General features: G+C 40.2%; 2 protein-coding genes across 3 annotated transcripts; both read right to left on the bottom strand.

The window, feature by feature from the left end:
- Positions 1–1,827: 1,827 nt before the first annotated feature.
- LOC121869655 (translation initiation factor IF-2-like) lies at positions 1,828–11,376 on the bottom strand. Of its 2 annotated transcripts, none has more exons than XM_042371185.1 (8): positions 10,956–11,376; positions 5,580–5,750; positions 4,771–4,911; positions 3,797–4,260; positions 3,390–3,603; positions 3,007–3,143; positions 2,569–2,683; positions 1,828–2,179 (listed from the first exon to the last, which is right to left on the bottom strand). In XM_042371185.1, the coding sequence occupies exons 1-8, from the start codon at positions 10,971–10,973 to the stop codon at positions 2,015–2,017; spliced, it is 1,425 nt and encodes a 474-aa protein (XP_042227119.1). In that variant the 5' UTR covers positions 10,974–11,376; the 3' UTR covers positions 1,828–2,014. The 2 variants fall into 2 exon arrangements, with proteins under 2 accessions (XP_042227119.1, XP_042227120.1); XM_042371186.1 differs by having other exon boundaries at positions 3,797–4,257.
- A 1,608-nt stretch (positions 11,377–12,984) lies between these two features.
- On the bottom strand, positions 12,985–16,595 carry LOC121869654 (oligosaccharyltransferase complex subunit OSTC-like). The gene is made up of 4 exons (XM_042371184.1): positions 16,385–16,595; positions 14,698–14,771; positions 14,224–14,441; positions 12,985–13,298 (listed from the first exon to the last, which is right to left on the bottom strand). The coding sequence occupies exons 1-4, from the start codon at positions 16,524–16,526 to the stop codon at positions 13,280–13,282; spliced, it is 453 nt and encodes a 150-aa protein (XP_042227118.1). The 5' UTR covers positions 16,527–16,595; the 3' UTR covers positions 12,985–13,279.
- Positions 16,596–16,634: the final 39 nt, after the last annotated feature.

Genomic DNA, 16,634 nt, shown 5'->3' with positions numbered 1-16,634 from the left:
GTTTATAGTCAGTGGACTCTATACATTATGCACTGTATAACATTTCCATCAACTGTGACTTCAATTAGTAAACATTATTCAGGAAACAGAAACATAAATTTATTTCCTAATCATATCAACATTCAGTAAAACACTCTAACATATAACCACTCAGTAAACTCTTTAAATTACAACATGAACTTTGAAATCGTAAAATATAATTAAATATATTGTTAACTATCATTTATACTGTACAGGCATGGAAACCTTCCCTCCTGAGGACCTTAGTACTGACACCTATTCAGACGAGACACAATAGGGCGGATCTCAGACTATTAAAATCTTGAGAGAGATGGTAAACATAAACCCAGGCTATTTTTGTCATGATGTCAGGCACCACAACACAAAGGGACATACTGTAACTTCAAACTCACCAAGGTGTCATGCAGGACGAATTTAAGGAAATACTTCTTCACACAAAGGGTGGTAGACCTAAGGAATAGTCTACCAGCTCAAGCTGTGGAAGCAGGAACAGCACTGGGCTTGGGAGTAGCCCTAGACAAGACTATCAAAAACAGTGGGCCTCCTTACCTCAGCATGGCCACCTCAAATGAGTGGCCATTAGGTTAAACATTTTGATAGCCACATTGGCAAGTTATAATCCATGTCAACATAAAGATATTTCAGCAGCTCGTGAAGACTGTTAGTTCTTCATTAATCTGATCCCCATAATGATATTCATATCTAATTTTCACCTCACCGTGACCAAGGGCATTACTGTATCATCAGTGTGTGTGTGTGTGTTATCCCCAGAACTTGTCAACTCAGGTAATCTTACTCTTGATGGATTGACATGAAACGTGGTAGACGTCATTACTGTATCATAATTTAGAGATACATGTATTGCAATACCTCTGGGGGTCACAGGTCAAGGTCAATGTTTTTTATGCAATTTTCAAAACCACATTATCACATGTTAATATTGATCATATTAAGCTTCTTTTTTACCCATTTATTAACTTCAAACACTGGAAAAATGAACATCAACATTATAGGCAATTTAATACATTTGTTTATGAACATTGCTGAAGTTGCTCTCTCTCTCTCTACAAAGATAAATAATATGATAAAAGAAAGAAAAGAATATCACAATAATAACAAAAACAACAATAAAAACTACAAAAGAAATAAAAATAATGAGTGGAGAAGACGACGGCGATGAAGATTGAACTAAAGAAAGAAAAATCACATTTACAAACAAGAGATAATGAAGGTGAGAGGTGTGGAGGGAGGCTGGGGTCGAGGGGCAGGGAGAAGCTACCTGTTGACACCCCCTCTCTCCTCCCACCAAACAACTGGCTGCATTATCATTCCATCTATATCCCCTAATTCTCTTTGCCACTGATCGACCTGTTACCCTGGGTGATTGGCGGTCTGTTACACACTGTTGATAATGCAGTGGATTTCTCCCCTACAAACGCTGTTTGTCGCTGAGTAGCCGACCCGCGAATTCCCCAGTGTATGCCTCGTGGTCTAGGTCAACCAGCGCCGCCTTACATGACGGAGGTCAACCATTAAGCCACGCCTACCCTCTGCTCTTTAAGACCTGACCTCGTGGTGACCACCCTTTTTCTACCTACACCAACCAGCCAGCAACACCTCCTCCTCCTGCCTGGCGGTCCTCGCTCCCGCCGGCGAGCATGGCGACCCACAAGCTGTCCTCCTCTGAGCATCCTCACCAACCAGCTCTCTACATCACGCTTGTAACCATGCTGCCTTCCCAGCACCAAGCTGCATTGTACATCCAATACAACATGTATACAGAGAGCACATTGTGAGTTTCCTTTCTCCATCCCATCCTGAGTGAGAACCAAACATCTCGTACCCCACAATAAATACTGGACATACACTGGATCTAAATGATGATAGTGGTGACAGAATAAGATGTTACGATGACATGGTTAGTGACAACATTACAAAGAACGTAGGCTGTGAGTGTGTCTCGTAACTAAGAGAAGTCGAGACACATTACAAACTAGACCTGAGACATTCCCTGATTGATGGTAATGATGATGGTCCGGTCGGGCTGGCAGGTGCTCACGTACAGTTTGTTGTTTTGCCGGTAGATGTACACTTCGTTGCTCTCCGCTCCCATCTCCATAATGCCTACTTGCTCCTCCAAGGCACGCAATGATGTCATCTGCAACAGTAAACACAACTTGCTAGTTCACAGTGTCCCTGTATTAAGAATCTCTTTATCCAAGTCATTCAAAACTAATATTATAAGCTCTTTATCTTGACAAGTGATTTTTTTTATGAGTATGAATGTTTTTTAAAAGAATCTTAAGTAATCTGTTACATGATATCATATTTCTGATAAAGTAATAAGATATCTGGATATATAGTTCAGTGTTAAATCAAGGAAAGTATTAAAATCACCTTAAGATTAGCTCCTTCCCCCCAGCTTATTGCACCAAAAGATTTACCAACTTAATGATACTTTTGAGGGTATAAGATGAGGTTAGGTTGATTGATCTTCAGGTGATCTGTGAGAGAGAAGAGAAGAGAAGAGAGATCTGCGCCACTTACCCTGTGTGAGAGTGCAATAGCTCGTTGTCTAGGGTCATTGTTGGCAGGTTCATCAGCTCCATCACACAGCTGGTCCTTCACCTCCTGCACCTCCTGCCGTGACTTCCACAGGTGTCTGAAAGTTACAACACCTTATGTTCCGCATAACACAAGTAAATATGTAGAGAAGATGAGTGAGGACAGGAACTAAAATTAAAATAACTAGAAATACACCAATCAAGAGACGGAGATTTGGCCAATTGGAACATGGCTTAAAATAAAATTATACCGTATACCTGTATTTTGTTCTTTAGAAAGCATTTTAAGGATGGTAAATTTTAAATCCATACAGAGGTTTTGTTAATGTTCTTTGATCTAATTTGATACACTGGAGGTTTTGTTGAAGCTCTGAACACACTTAAAAACCAATCAAAGCCTCTGTTGAGGCTCTGAACCCACCTGGAGGCTTTATTGAGGCTTGTGAAGACGACCTTGACATCTTCGTCAGTACTGTCGAGGTAACTGGAGTATGTGTTGATGCGTCGCTCTACCCTTCTCTGTAGCTCTGCCAGAGATACTCCCAGAGTCTCCACCCACTGTAACCATGAGGTCAGAGTCTCAACAACAACAATTTAATCAAGAAAAGAAACTTCAGCTTCTTATAAATATGTTTGCATAATTCATAATACAGTAGTACATATAAAAAGTTTAAATAATCTTCATTACTCTACGTCTAAAGTTCTAATCTCACTGCTGAAGCCAGAAGCACCTGTATCCTCATCTGTGACTTGTGGCTTTACTTATGACATTACCTGTGCTATAGGAGTCCACCTGTAACTCACCTGTTGTATAGGTGAGAGTTCGTGTGAGGTACAGTGATCCCGGGCAGGAACATCACAAGTTATACACCAAAACTCTTCGACTTTTAAGTCAGGGGCGATGGATGGTGGGACGGCCTTGTTGGGTGGCTTGGTGGTGGCGAGCAGTTCACTTTGTTTTTCAGGCTTCCTTAATATTTCGAGACGGGCCAAGTCTCTTAGGTGAGCCACGACGTACCTGGGGAAAGTAAGGATAGAGAAATTAATTTGAGAGAGAGAGAGAAACATGAAGAAAAAAGAGAACAGGAGAGAGAAGATGAATTCAGAAAGATTGACAAAGAGAGACGGAGAAAAAGAATAAAGGACAAAGAGGAAGAATTTTACAAAGATTACCAAAACTTGACATAGTAAATAATGGGGGGAGAGCTCACCTGTTGGTCTGCAGTTGAGAGGTGTTGATGAGGGTGCGACAGAGAGGACACTGAACCACCTCGTTCCTGGGAATCTTGGGCTCCTTCTGGTCAATCACAGCTGGTTTGGGCTTAAGAGGAGGAATATTCGGTTTCTTCTGGGGTCTCTCTGGGGCAGGTGGACCCCCCTGGCCAGAGTTTCGGGCAGGGAGGGCAGGAGGGGAGGTGGGTGAGGGCAGGGGAGGAGGCGTTGGGGCATGCCGGGGAATAGGCGTGGGGAAGGACAGAGGACGGGTCGTGGGGACAGTGGGCGTGCAAGGCAGGGGGTCGCATGGGTGGCGTGTGAGGGTGGTGGAGGGACCGTGACCTGACATGCGTCTCAGGGTGGGATGAGCCCTGTTGTTCTGTAGCGTGTTGGTGATGGCGCTGACATTGCTGTGGCGTCTTTGGTCATACTTGGAGCTGTTGCTGCTGGGAACATCCTGCTGAGAGAGGAGAGTCATTGTCACTCTGTATTAAAAAGTAGTACCACAGAGTGAACAGTTGGGTGTGTCTACAGCCCTTCCTGGGGGGACTTCTCACCTATGGTACTTCCCCAAGTCGTCACCACAAGGACTGTGGTCCCACATTTCATACATCTAAGTTACAGGTCTGAAAGGGTCCCTGCTCAAATAAGTTCAAACAAAACCTAACTAATCATTAGAAGTGGAGCCCAGTGCTAATGGGCGCCAGTGTTAATAAACTCCTAAGGCCAGACCAAATATACCTTCACCCTAATGGGCATCAGTCCTAAAAGAGAGGTTACACAAGGTTAGGTTAGATTAGGTTATGTTATGTTAGGATAGGTTATGATATGTCATGTTAGGACAGGTTACGTTAAGTTAGGCTATGTTACTTTATGTTAGGATAGGTTAAGTTAGGTTAGCTTAGCTTCGGATAAGTTATGCTCGAGTCTATGAAAATTGGGACCCATTAGATGTACAGCCCTTCCTCACCTCTTGCTGGGGAGTGGGGTCATCGTAGACGTGGTTATCGTGTTCCTGGGAGCTGAGGACCTGGGTCGACCCTCTGCCTAGGAGACTGTACAGACCTCGGATGGGGTTAGTTGGTCTTGTTCCTGCTGCTGGTGCCGGAGCCTTTGAGCGTGAGAGTGGCAGTGAGAGAGAGGGAAAGAGAGAGAGAAGGAGAGAGAGATGGTAGGAGGGACACAGATATGGTAAGAAAAGAGGAAGATAAAGGGATATAAGAAGAAGCATAAGGAAGGAAAAAAGTGTCATGTGAGGTCTCTGAATTTCAGGGTTCAAGAAGAGACAGGTGAGGTAACAGGACTTTTGTTAGCTAGTGTACATTGTTTGTATACTGTCCACATACATTGTTTTTTATACTTTTACTGTCGATTTACATTGTATACCTGTGCTGGTCTTTGTACTGCACATTATATTCCCACATCTAACAGAATGATACTAATTAACTGATATACAAGAGATGTTTTCTTAGGCGATCTCTGATTATATATCTTAGATAATTACCTCAATAACTCATCCCAACACCTCCACCTAACTCATCCCAACACCTCCACCTAACTCATCCCAACACCCCCACCTAACTCATCCCAACACCTCCACCTAACTCATCCCAACACCTCCACCTAACTCATCCCAACACCTCCACCTAACTCATCCCAACACCTCCACCTAACTCATCCAACACCCCCACCTAACTCATCCCAACACCTCCACCTAACTCATCCCAACACCTCCACCTAACTCATCCCAACTTATTAACAATCTCCTAGAAGACTTACAAGATTGTAGATCTCACTGGAGGGGATGACATTTGATTTCTGCTGGGAGGTGGAGGGAGAGATGAGCTCGACTAGACAGGAGGCGCAGAAGGTGTGGAGACAAGGCATCATTTTGGGCGTCCTGAGTCCCTCGTCGTATTGCTCCAGGCATATCGGGCAGTCGAGGTATTCCTGTGGGTCGTGATGTGGTGGTAGAGAGACACAGAGATATACTGGTGGTAGAGAGAGAGACAAAAGGAGATAATATTGAGAGAGAGAGAGAGAGAGAGAGAGAGAGAGTGGTGGTAATGAGAGTGATAATAGTGGTAAAGAAACAGACAGAGATAAGATTTGGTAGAGAGAGAGAGGAAGAGGGAGATAGTGGTGGCAGAGAGACAGACAGATGTTCACAATACAATAAACATCAATTCACCAACCGTTGCCAAGATCCCAAGAGCAAAAAGTCCATACAAGTGAGACAGAATTCGTGGCTCCATAACTTCCAGCAAAATGGCTTTAGGACAATGACTATTTCAGCTATTATAATTATTGGTCAACTGAGGAATAAATAGAGGGTTAATGCGTAGTTAATGTGGGGTTAATGTTCAAGGTTTATCTCCTAGTTACCTATCAGCTAGGAGAACGTGGAGAAGGGAGCACTGAGAGATACATACCCCTCGCCTCTCTACCCTTTCTATCAAGTAGACTTCTTGATCTACACATAAAAGGGTAAGCAAAGGGGATATAAAGGCTGTTTTCTTACCTATAAAATATGTTTGACTTGGGGATCACCTAAGAGATTACCCGCCCCCCAATATCAGAAGATAAACCGCTCTAACACTAACCAAACTTAACCCCTCCCCCAGTAGTAGCATTAGGGTGGTTAATCTTCCAGTGAAATAAGCTCAAGGGCATTCAGGTGATCATGTATGGTTGTGAAGTAAGTTAAAGACACACAAGATATCGATTCAAACTAAGCCAAAACTCAACGGCTTCTCACCAGGGAGTTAAGATTCACAATATCAAATTCATTCAATAAATATTCCCCTTTAAAATTATCACAGTATTAAAAAAAACGATTTCTTAAAGTCTGACCCATTATAGAATTTTTACTTTTGATCAATTAATGCTTAAACTTAACCTTGCAACCTGAGACATGTTGAGAGTGTCGTCCGGGGCATTGGTGAGCTCTACCTTATCTGGCATTGATAAGACCGCACTGACTTGATTCACCTCACCATGTATAAACACTATCTAATCTCCCTTGTATGAGTTAATTCACTTAAAATTCTATGAGTCGACTTTTTAACAAACTAGATTTTCATTATCAAATTTTATTCATCTAATTCTTCATCCAGCATATCCTGTTATTAGTGCCAATACTGCATGTTCAAATTAAACACATTCTAATTAAGTGCATTCATGAGAAGTTCGTTCCTATTTGTAGTAGTATTAAAGTTCCATTATTCAAACTCATAAATTTTATATGAAGTGTTTCAAATTCCACTAAACTCATAAGTTTGCTCCACCATTTTAATCTGACTCTTTTAACTCAATTAATATTCTCTTAGTCATGGTGTTTTATGGTTAAGACCCCAGCCTGACTTAAGCCACTAATGGAAAGAGGCTTATGAAGGCTTTATTAGGCTTGACTTAACTATGGTACTGTGTATACTTTATCTAAAATGTGTGTGGTACATTACACAACAAATAATACACAACTGTACTTGTAAGAATCTATCCGCACTTATACAAAAATGATACATTGTATTTGGTCCTATAAACACAGACATATACAGTATTGTACTGTACTTCACATTTATATAAAAGCTGCACGTTAAGAGAACATTATTTGCTGATCTAACTAACTCTCAAGTTAGGATAAACTGTGTACTGGACATCTGAACTGTCATCCAAATTTAAAGTTTTCTGAAATGTCATCCATAATCATAGCAGATTCAACAGCAGATTCAATTCTCTGAAAAGCCTTGTACCAGACACCCTCCTCAGGCATACACCTATCACATTGTGAGTGGAGATACTCACCTTGTAGTTTAGGTGAAGAGTTAGGTTGTGTACCAACTCACTATTCAATCTCAGCTGGGTAGTGTATGTACAGTAAATGTAAACAAACTCTTGCTATGAGATGAACACACAACAACCAGCTCTTATAATGCTATGTTATAAAAGTACAGTATGTACACAAGGTTTAATACCTAATATTCCAGCAAGTATGGTGTGTAACAGAGGCAGTCATTCATACTGTACAGTTGACTGGAAATAAGCCAGGAGGCCGTCGTGTAACATTACTAGGGTAAGAATTGACACTGAGGAAGGCGTCTCTAGAAGCACTGTGTTATGATGAAATGTTTTGCTGGGTTAATTGCTTTGGGGCCACTCCTCAGGAATGTATCTTAGCTGCTATAAGAGGTCTGCCTGTACAGTATATACAGTTTTACCCCGCTTAACGCGCTTTCACTTAACGCGTTTTCGCATATACGCGGTGCCTTGCCAAAGCTGAACTTTCACTTAACGCGGGTTTTTTCCACATATACGCGGTGAGTGTCCGGCTCGGATGCTATTTTTAGATTTTGCCCACGCGCCACCCACCCGCCCGCCTGCCTGCCTGCCTCTCCCTCCTCCTCCCTCCGCTTGGGTAAGCGGCGCGGTAAGGTTGCGCAGTGTGTGTCTTTGTTGCGTTATCACTGACGTCATATGACGTCTCGGACTGTGATTGGCCATGCAGCCCTACCCCCCTCTGCTGCTAGCTGTAATTGGCTTAAAGTATTATGACGTGACTACCCCGGGGAGGGAGGGAGGGAGGAGAGACGACGCTTGACCTAGCCGCGGCAGTTTCATCCCTCAAGGCCACGCCGGGTTAACGCGCATCCATTGTTCCGTAAAATGGCTTCCGCCGGACCACCACCCCCAGAGAGAAACCTTTCCTTACCTGGACCCAGCGGCACTAAACCAAAGAAGACACGACGTTCATTAAGCTACGAGGTGAAGTACCAAATTGTTCAAGATTTGGAGAAAGGAAGACGCCAAGTTGATCTCGCGACACTGACGATGAACGCCATGACGTCTTCCATACCCGACTGGTGCAGGCTATGGAGCCGTACATCACGGTGTATCATGACAACATCAAAGCCAGCCGTCAGCAAAGCATAACCGAGTTCTTCGCCCGCAACCCACCACAGCCAGCCCAAGCCAGTGATAGTGATAGTGAAGTTGATTTTGAGGGATTTGTCAGGGAAGCCATGACAACTGTAAGTGACAGTGATATTGATTCACCTAGTAATGGTGATTCACCTGAGGGGCAGTAATCTGCCCTCTGCCTCGGAACCAGCCTCCATCCCCGTATGCCGACCCATCTCTTCTACTACCGTGAGTGTTCCTCAAAAATTTTCGTTTTTTAACCTATTCTTTATTTTTCCTATGTTAACCTTTATCTTTCCTAACCTAACCTCTTCTATATTACTTGTTTTTCATGCCACCATAAAGTTAAGATAGAATTTTTACTACAACATAGTTATTTGTCGTCAAAAAGTGGAGTTTGGGGGTCGGGCTGGGTTCTATTGGAATTAATCCCATATGTTCTGTTATTCACTTAACGCGGTTTTCACTTAACGCGGGACCCTCTGGGTTCAATTGACCGCGTTAAGTGGGGTACAACTGTACAGTACAAGGTGCAGTGTTGCTGGGGGTTAGAGCTGCACAGTATGTTCAGCCATGACAATATTGTTTCTTTATTATTTCATTATTACTCCTCTTTACAGTTCACTACTACTATACCTCTCAAGTATGATGTTACCTATATATAATGCATGAGATATAATTCATAAATATAATTATACAAACTTATTCATTTTTAGCTGTATTAATGCTTCTATATTTAATTGCTTCATTAATACAGTACAGCATTTTTACTCCATTTCATGTTTTCCTTAACAAATTATAAATATTGTTTAAATGTATAGTAGCTAGTAGTACAGTACAACTATCTTAAACATATGGAGTATGAAATTATAACCTTTTAGTTATCCATACAGTGAATTAAGGAAGGCAATTGTGTTTTCTGTATGGTGTTGTGCACGACTGTCAGTGGTTAGGGAAGTTCCCTTCAGCTTGTGTTAATTTATTAGGTATTTAAAAGTGGGTCACTGTACTTGTTTCTTGCTTTCTTGGCATAAAAAACTTTCTCAGCAATAGGCTTAAAACCTCTGGGTGTGATTTACTGTACACTACTGTACTGTTGTTGTTTTCTTCTAGAGTTGTGGTAACATTTAATCTCCCAGACCCTCTTTCACTGAAGGTCTTGGGTTGTGACATGAAGGTCCACCAATTTTCAAATTAATTCCCATCAACACTGATAAAGTTCCTGAGAACCCCAGGTATTCAACCTGCAGCTATACAGCATGTACTGGAGTCTCCCAAACCAGGCACCAGGCTATAATATGCTATATAGGAAGCTGTGGGGGGGAGAAGAGAGCTTATTCTCAAGGGGGACCCATACACCATACAGTATATGGCACCCATCCCCATTCACCGGCATACGAGTAATCGCAAACAAACACATATACAGTATTAATAAATAAAGTTAATATACTGTACTTTGAAGATACAATACTTTCACAACCAGTATTATGCCTAGCAGCCCTCACCATGGCTGTGTAAAGCCTTAGGCACTGTACCTATGAAATCTGTAACAAGAATTGATGAAGATATAACACAACAAAGTTTTAAGGTACACAAAACTTATTTTAAATAATAGTCCATAGTAATAAATATGATAAAAAATAAAGCAGTGGGCCAATAAAGTTTCTATGAAAGATAAATATCATATATGGTAACAACACAGTGATGAGAGGTTTTAAGGTGCCAGACTATGGGGCCGACAAAAGTTATTTAAAAACATAAATGCGTTATAATAAACAACAGTCAAGAAAGCTAACACTTAAAAAATATTCTGTATTATGATAAACAACACACAATAGAAGGTGAAGATGGGTGTATGAAAGTAATGAGGTTACAAAACATAGTAAATATATTATATTATTGACAGTACAGCAGTCAATAAAAGAATAAGATACTTGGACTCCTGAACTGTACGGGTAGTGAGAAAGAAAGTGGTTAGCAATAATTAATATGAACAGGACCGGTGAGGATGGAGTGCAACAACTTTCTGCTGCTCATCTTGCCTAGATTAGCTTATTTTTGTTTAATTCATAGAGCAAGGTATGTAACCCCCCCCCCCTTGCTCCGCCACAAATGATGTCCGTTATAAATTTTACGTGTGACTAGTGACAGCCCTCGTACACCAAAATTTATCGTCCATGGTCTCATATTGTTTCCCACAAAGTATGCAGCCCTCAACTCTCCCTGTCTCTCTCTTACCTTCTCATCAGAATCCATCACTCAGGTCTTCACAGGGATGTATAAACAACTTCTAATTTTTGTACCACTGGCCAAGCTTGGCCAAGTGCATCCCTGTAAAAATTATTTTTATTTCACTCCTTGTTCACTCTTCTAAACTGTGCTGTTTCTCCCACACGTACCAGTATTCATTCTACTCTTCCGTCAGATCTTCTCAATATGTTGTTTTTCACTCAGAAGTTACTCTTAAATGCCAAACTTTCCTGTGTTTGTTCAACACCATGTTATCCCCCACTCTCTGAATACTGCGTTGTGTTGTCTGTTTTAACTAGTCCCTTTTCTTTCTTCACTACACCACACTGTTGCCCAGCTTATCAACTACCTGTACACACAATCAATTTTCATGCACTAGCTCGACATGTTTTTCCCTGAACCAAGTATCTTATCAGCATCTTTATCTCCTTATCTTCCTAAACTGATTATATAAGAACTGTCCACCATTACGGAAATGTCCGTTTCCACTAAAGTGATGATGTCAGATAGAGGAATGGAAATAAAGTGAAATTGACAAGAAAATTAAGTTAGTGATCCAAAATTTTCATTATTTTTCAGTCCAAAATAAGGTACATAATCTGTAAGTAATCAACAGAAGTTCTCAATCAATAACAAAGATCATTAAACACCAATAAATCTTTAAATAATGTAACTGTGGTGAAATATACCAAAAAATGCATATTAATTATCATAGATGCTTCAAACCTCCCCAACAGTACCACAAACCGAATTACTAAGAGCGAGTCAAAACCTTGGGGTTATGAATTCATCAACCACCAGGCATAAAGGAGGTCTTATGTGTTCTGAAGGAGACATTAAACACAGAGGATCAGCTAAAGGAAGTACTGTAGTGTGTCATAAGGAGGACTTGTTTAGTATGAGGTGTAAGACATGAACCAAACTGACCAATTCAATAAATGCTTTGGCAAATTGAAATAATTCCTTTAATAACTTCATCTTATTAATCTCTAAAATATACACTAAATAGACCAAGTACAGGACACTAGTATATCTAATGACCTACTGTATGATACGCTAGCTGTGAACCCCTTGACCACAGTCTTCTGGCAGAACATTTACCCAAAACACTACACGTGATCTAAAATAATAATGAACAGTTTATTATTAAAAAAATTCTACCTTTGGTTTGTTTAATATTTATCCTGACAATGATACAGCCAAAAATAGATCCACCATTACATACAGCCTTAGTCTACAAGGTATTGCCACGTAAAATTGAAAGCAAACGAGACCCAGGTTGGGGTCACTGGATCTTTGGTTGACTGTACAAAGTGGCTGTCTGAAAACAGTTCAAAATTGAGAATTCTTCATTATACTCAACAAAGCTTAATACACACACACACACACACAGAACAAGCCATGAGTTAAGGGATCATTATCACCCTATAAGATTTACTGCAATAGCTACATCAAGTGTTGGTACAGTAATGCATCATGGTCATTGCCTCAATAAACTATTACTGTACTCATAAGAATATACGGCTGAAATCAACTGTATCCACAAAAAAAAGTACAGTAAATACTATATAAATAAAAAGAGACAGAAAATTTCCTACAAAGAGAGTATGGCAGTTAGTGAACAAGACAGTACAAGGTGGATAGACAGACACTAAGGGAGACAAGTCACACAAGACAAAACGTGTGGAGAGTAGTGGGTGAGTCGGGTACAGTACTGGGTGAGTCGGGTACAGTACTGGGTGAGTCGGGTACAGTACTGGGTGAGTCGGGTACAGTACTGGGTGAGTCGGGTACAACACTGGGTGAGTTGTGTTATAAAAGGAATGCTGCAGAAGTGTTGGCAGGGATGACAGAGAGTTAAGACCGGTGAAAGACAAAAAAGCCCTTCACTATGGGGACGCTACTGAGTATTTTATTTAGATAACGCCAGATTTTATTCATTATGGGGAGGGGTTAAGATACTAATAATGTCTACATACTAACTATAAATAATAATAGGAGTAAATATAAACAACTATTGGAAGATAATCTACTTTATTACACATATAAATCATCTTTTAACCCAAACAGATTCCAAATAACAAATCTTCAATATTCTGATGATTTACAAAAATAATGAGAAACAAAATCAATAACAAAATAAAGTAAAATACTATGAAGGCATTTTAGAACAGTATTCTCCTGTAACAATGTCGAATTTACTGACATTACAACATTGTACATAGATGTGGTACAAACCCACGTCAAGGATGAACTTCTCCAAGACTTGATGTTGGTATTTTACTGGAAAGCAGAAAATACCAGAAAACTCTTCAGCTCATCAGGTAACCTCTGAAAAAAGACAGAAAAATATGTTTGTAAACCTCACACCATCATATCTTATACAGTAATAACAGTACAGTAAATCACTCACTGGCTGTAGGTAAATTTGGCCCCAGGTTAATATAATAATCATCTTGTGGCGTTTCTTTTCTGACTTATCATCAAAAACATTCATACACGCCTCTCACCTATATATACAATACTTTATCTTTTTATAATTCCATCTCATTCTCAATCTCCCTTTTTTCCTCTCCATCACCTTATTTCCATCCATTTTCTCAACATGCCACTACTACCTAAGGATTCCATTAGGAGTTTCCAAAAATTTATGACAACCAGAAAGTCACAAGAACATTATTTGTTAGCCAAGAGAATGTACACACAGGTATCAAGCAATTTGGGGTTAATTCAAGGGGACTGTACTGTAAGTCTGACCCCTCATGCTCCTTTCATAATAATCCCTACAAGGAGAAGTAGAATCCTAAACATACACCCACCACATCTTTTATAACTAAATAAAAAATATTATCCTGGAAACTTCATGAAATAAGAATGATCAATTTCCAGAGTCCCATGAAATCCTAGGGTCAAGTCAGGTGATACTGTCATGATAGAGTCTTGTACAAAACTGAAGTAGCTGGGTGAAAGGTCTGCTCAATGTGACCTGATCTAATTGTACCGGTGTTGTTAAACTGTTGTGCCAAGGGTCAGAAGTCTTACTTCAGTTACCTGACCTAACCTTCCCAGGCCTCACATACTGCACCTGCTTGTCTGACCTAAAAAAAATAACTGCTTTAATCCCAACCCAACAAAGTTTGATCCAGGAGAACACAATTCAAGCAACTGCCCCCCCCCCCCTCCCCCACATGGATGCCTTAACAATTCTACATTCTCAAGTCCCGATGAACATAATCAAAAAATAATTAAAACTTACGGGAGTTTGATTTTCATAAATGCATAACAAGCAATGGCTGCGATGATGATGCAGGCAAAACCAATGATGATGAGGAGGATGCGGTTGAGCTTAGGTGTTGAGGGAGAGTGAGTCTGGTCGAGGACAATGAAGCCAATACCACCCAGGGCAAACATGAAGGACGATGCCAACCCTTCCATGATGTACTGCCCATTTACCCGATATGCCATGAACGCAACCTGAAAATAAAAAATATTGAGAATACAGTCTGTAGATAAATGTACAATCAAAGATTATGTAATTTATAAACATATTTTCCTTCCTTCCTTCCTTGGTGGAGACAATATTTAGCACTCCAAAACATCTGGACATGTTCTTTCAAAATGAATATAACAGTCAAGCTAAAGAGAATATTTACCATAACATTCTAAGACCTCTTCCCATTCTTTCTAATTACAAACTTTAAATGTTGACAGAAAAAAACACCATACTTACCGGTCTTGAGTGACCATGTTCGTCTGTGGTCGAGCCGACACTGGGAGGTTCAACAATTACGTCGTAGATTATACCTGGGGGAGAAACTTCATTAACCAATGTTGCCAATACAAATGTAAAGGGTCACAATATGTACAATGGTCTGCTGAGATGAGGTGTGGCATTACATATGGCTAGTGGTGGAATTCATGGCACTATGTTTCTAAAGTAACTTATACAAACCAACTAAGCCTAACCAAACCAACCTTTGGAATGTAGGGACTTTGTAGGGTTAGGTTTGGTTGCTTCATGTTGTCTGCTGAAATTTTTAGCCATTAAGAATCTCTGATCCATTTTAGAAACATGACATCACTCTTGCTCTATCAATATGTTAAGAACAGTAATCCACACCAAAAGCTATCATCTCCCAAGCCAGTGATAAGGCCAATCATGGAGTCTGCATGGTGTTAGAATCAGCCAATTTTATTTAAAGTATTTATGACAATATACTGTAAACCAATTGAACATAATCAATATTTAATTTATGTTTTGGATTATTCAATGTTTAGTTGGTTTATATTAAATATAATCATAATCCTGGATTCCAAGAATATGCACAATGATGCAGTTACAATACAAGAATGTAGTGAGCCACAGTTCCACCCAATACAGTGGCAGGTGTGTTTTGTGAAGTTAGGTAACTCTATGTGTGTTAACTTTACATCGTTATAAAACTACCAGAAACGCCTGAAGGAACTCCATAACATCAGCCAGACACAGAATGCTAAATAAGCAGTCCCCAACAACTGTATCTCTGAATGTAAGTATTTATTGTATGTTTATTGGTTGCACAAAACCGTCAATTTTTTTTTCATGCAAATTCTTTCACGTAATATTATTCTTTTCCAAGGGGACAGACTCAAGACACAAGCTCATCATCTTATATTTAACTGTGCAGATTGTTCTTCGTCTTATCACAAGTTATCTGTGTTTGTGGAGGATGAAGACCATCTCCAGGAGTTCATCTGTCAACATGGACTACATGACAGGATGTGTAAGTGTTCAAAATGCGGCAGACAACCGACGGTGTAACAACTGATAAATGTAAAATTACACAATACTGCTATAGAAATGTTGCTTTCTTTGGTACCAGATATTTATAGTAAGTTTTTCTTCTGCTTAATATGGCAGGGGGTCCAGCCAATTGGGAAGTTACGTTGGTTTGGTTGGTTAGGTCAGGTTCTGTTAGCTTCTGGGTATTGCCACATCATTTTTATTACTTAATATGGTAAAATTATAAATTCAGTCTTCCAACTATTTAGAAGTAGGTCAGAATCTTTCAAAACACATTAAAAGAAACACATAATTTCAACCTAACCTAACGTAAACCTCTCTCAGACGGTGGTAACTTAAAATCCTAAAATTTGCTGGATGACCTAAACAGTAATAATAACCCTTAGTATCATCCAAACATCTATGGGAAAAATGACCGAAATCAAACAACTTCTACTGTTTAGCTGTCTCCTCCTGCGGTAATGTTTAGGAATACAGAAACAAATTAAAAAAACAATAAACTGTACATGACATAAGGGGGCTCAAAGTACTGTATTACTCTTTCTGTCTTAGACCAAAACTTACTAAACATATATTTTCACATGTAAAGATAATAAGGATAGAACAACAGCAACATGGAGGCTCCAGCACCCACCTCCCGTCACCAAGAAGTAAGACAGCAGGATGAAGGCGAACACCACCATGGGTGCCGGCATAGCCACCCATGACGGCTTCTTCAGCTTCAATCTGGGTAATTCTAACACGAAAAAGGGGATGCTGTAGATAACGTCCAACATGTTGATGACTGACGTGACGCCTCGGCGACAACAACAAATGCTATCCTAGTCGTTTTATCTTCTGGCTCCCTATTGGTCAACTGCTACCATCCCTATATTTTGAGGAAC

The sequence above is a fragment of the Homarus americanus genome, unplaced genomic scaffold (genome assembly GCF_018991925.1).
Source record: "Homarus americanus isolate GMGI-L3 unplaced genomic scaffold, GMGI_Hamer_2.0 scaffold23578, whole genome shotgun sequence".
Taxonomy (NCBI): Eukaryota; Metazoa; Arthropoda; class Malacostraca; order Decapoda; family Nephropidae; genus Homarus; species Homarus americanus.
This window is presented reverse-complemented; position numbering and strand designations above follow the sequence as displayed.

Excerpts from the sequence above, each read along its gene's own strand:
- LOC121869655 (XM_042371185.1), bottom strand. Across the intron at positions 3,144-3,389 it reads AACTCTCACCTATACAACAG|TGGGTGGAGACTCTGGGAGT; the intron begins GTGAGTTACAGG and ends TCATGGTTACAG. Across the intron at positions 2,180-2,568 it reads CTATTGCACTCTCACACAGG|ATGACATCATTGCGTGCCTT; the intron begins GTAAGTGGCGCA and ends TTACTGTTGCAG.
- LOC121869654 (XM_042371184.1), bottom strand. The coding sequence starts at position 16,526 with ATGTTGGACGTTATCTACAGCATCCCCTTTTTCGTGTTAGAATTACCC. Across the intron at positions 14,772-16,384 it reads TTACTTCTTGGTGACGGGAG|GTATAATCTACGACGTAATT; the intron begins GTGGGTGCTGGA and ends TTTCTCCCCCAG. Across the intron at positions 14,442-14,697 it reads AACATGGTCACTCAAGACCG|GTTGCGTTCATGGCATATCG; the intron begins GTAAGTATGGTG and ends TTTTATTTTCAG.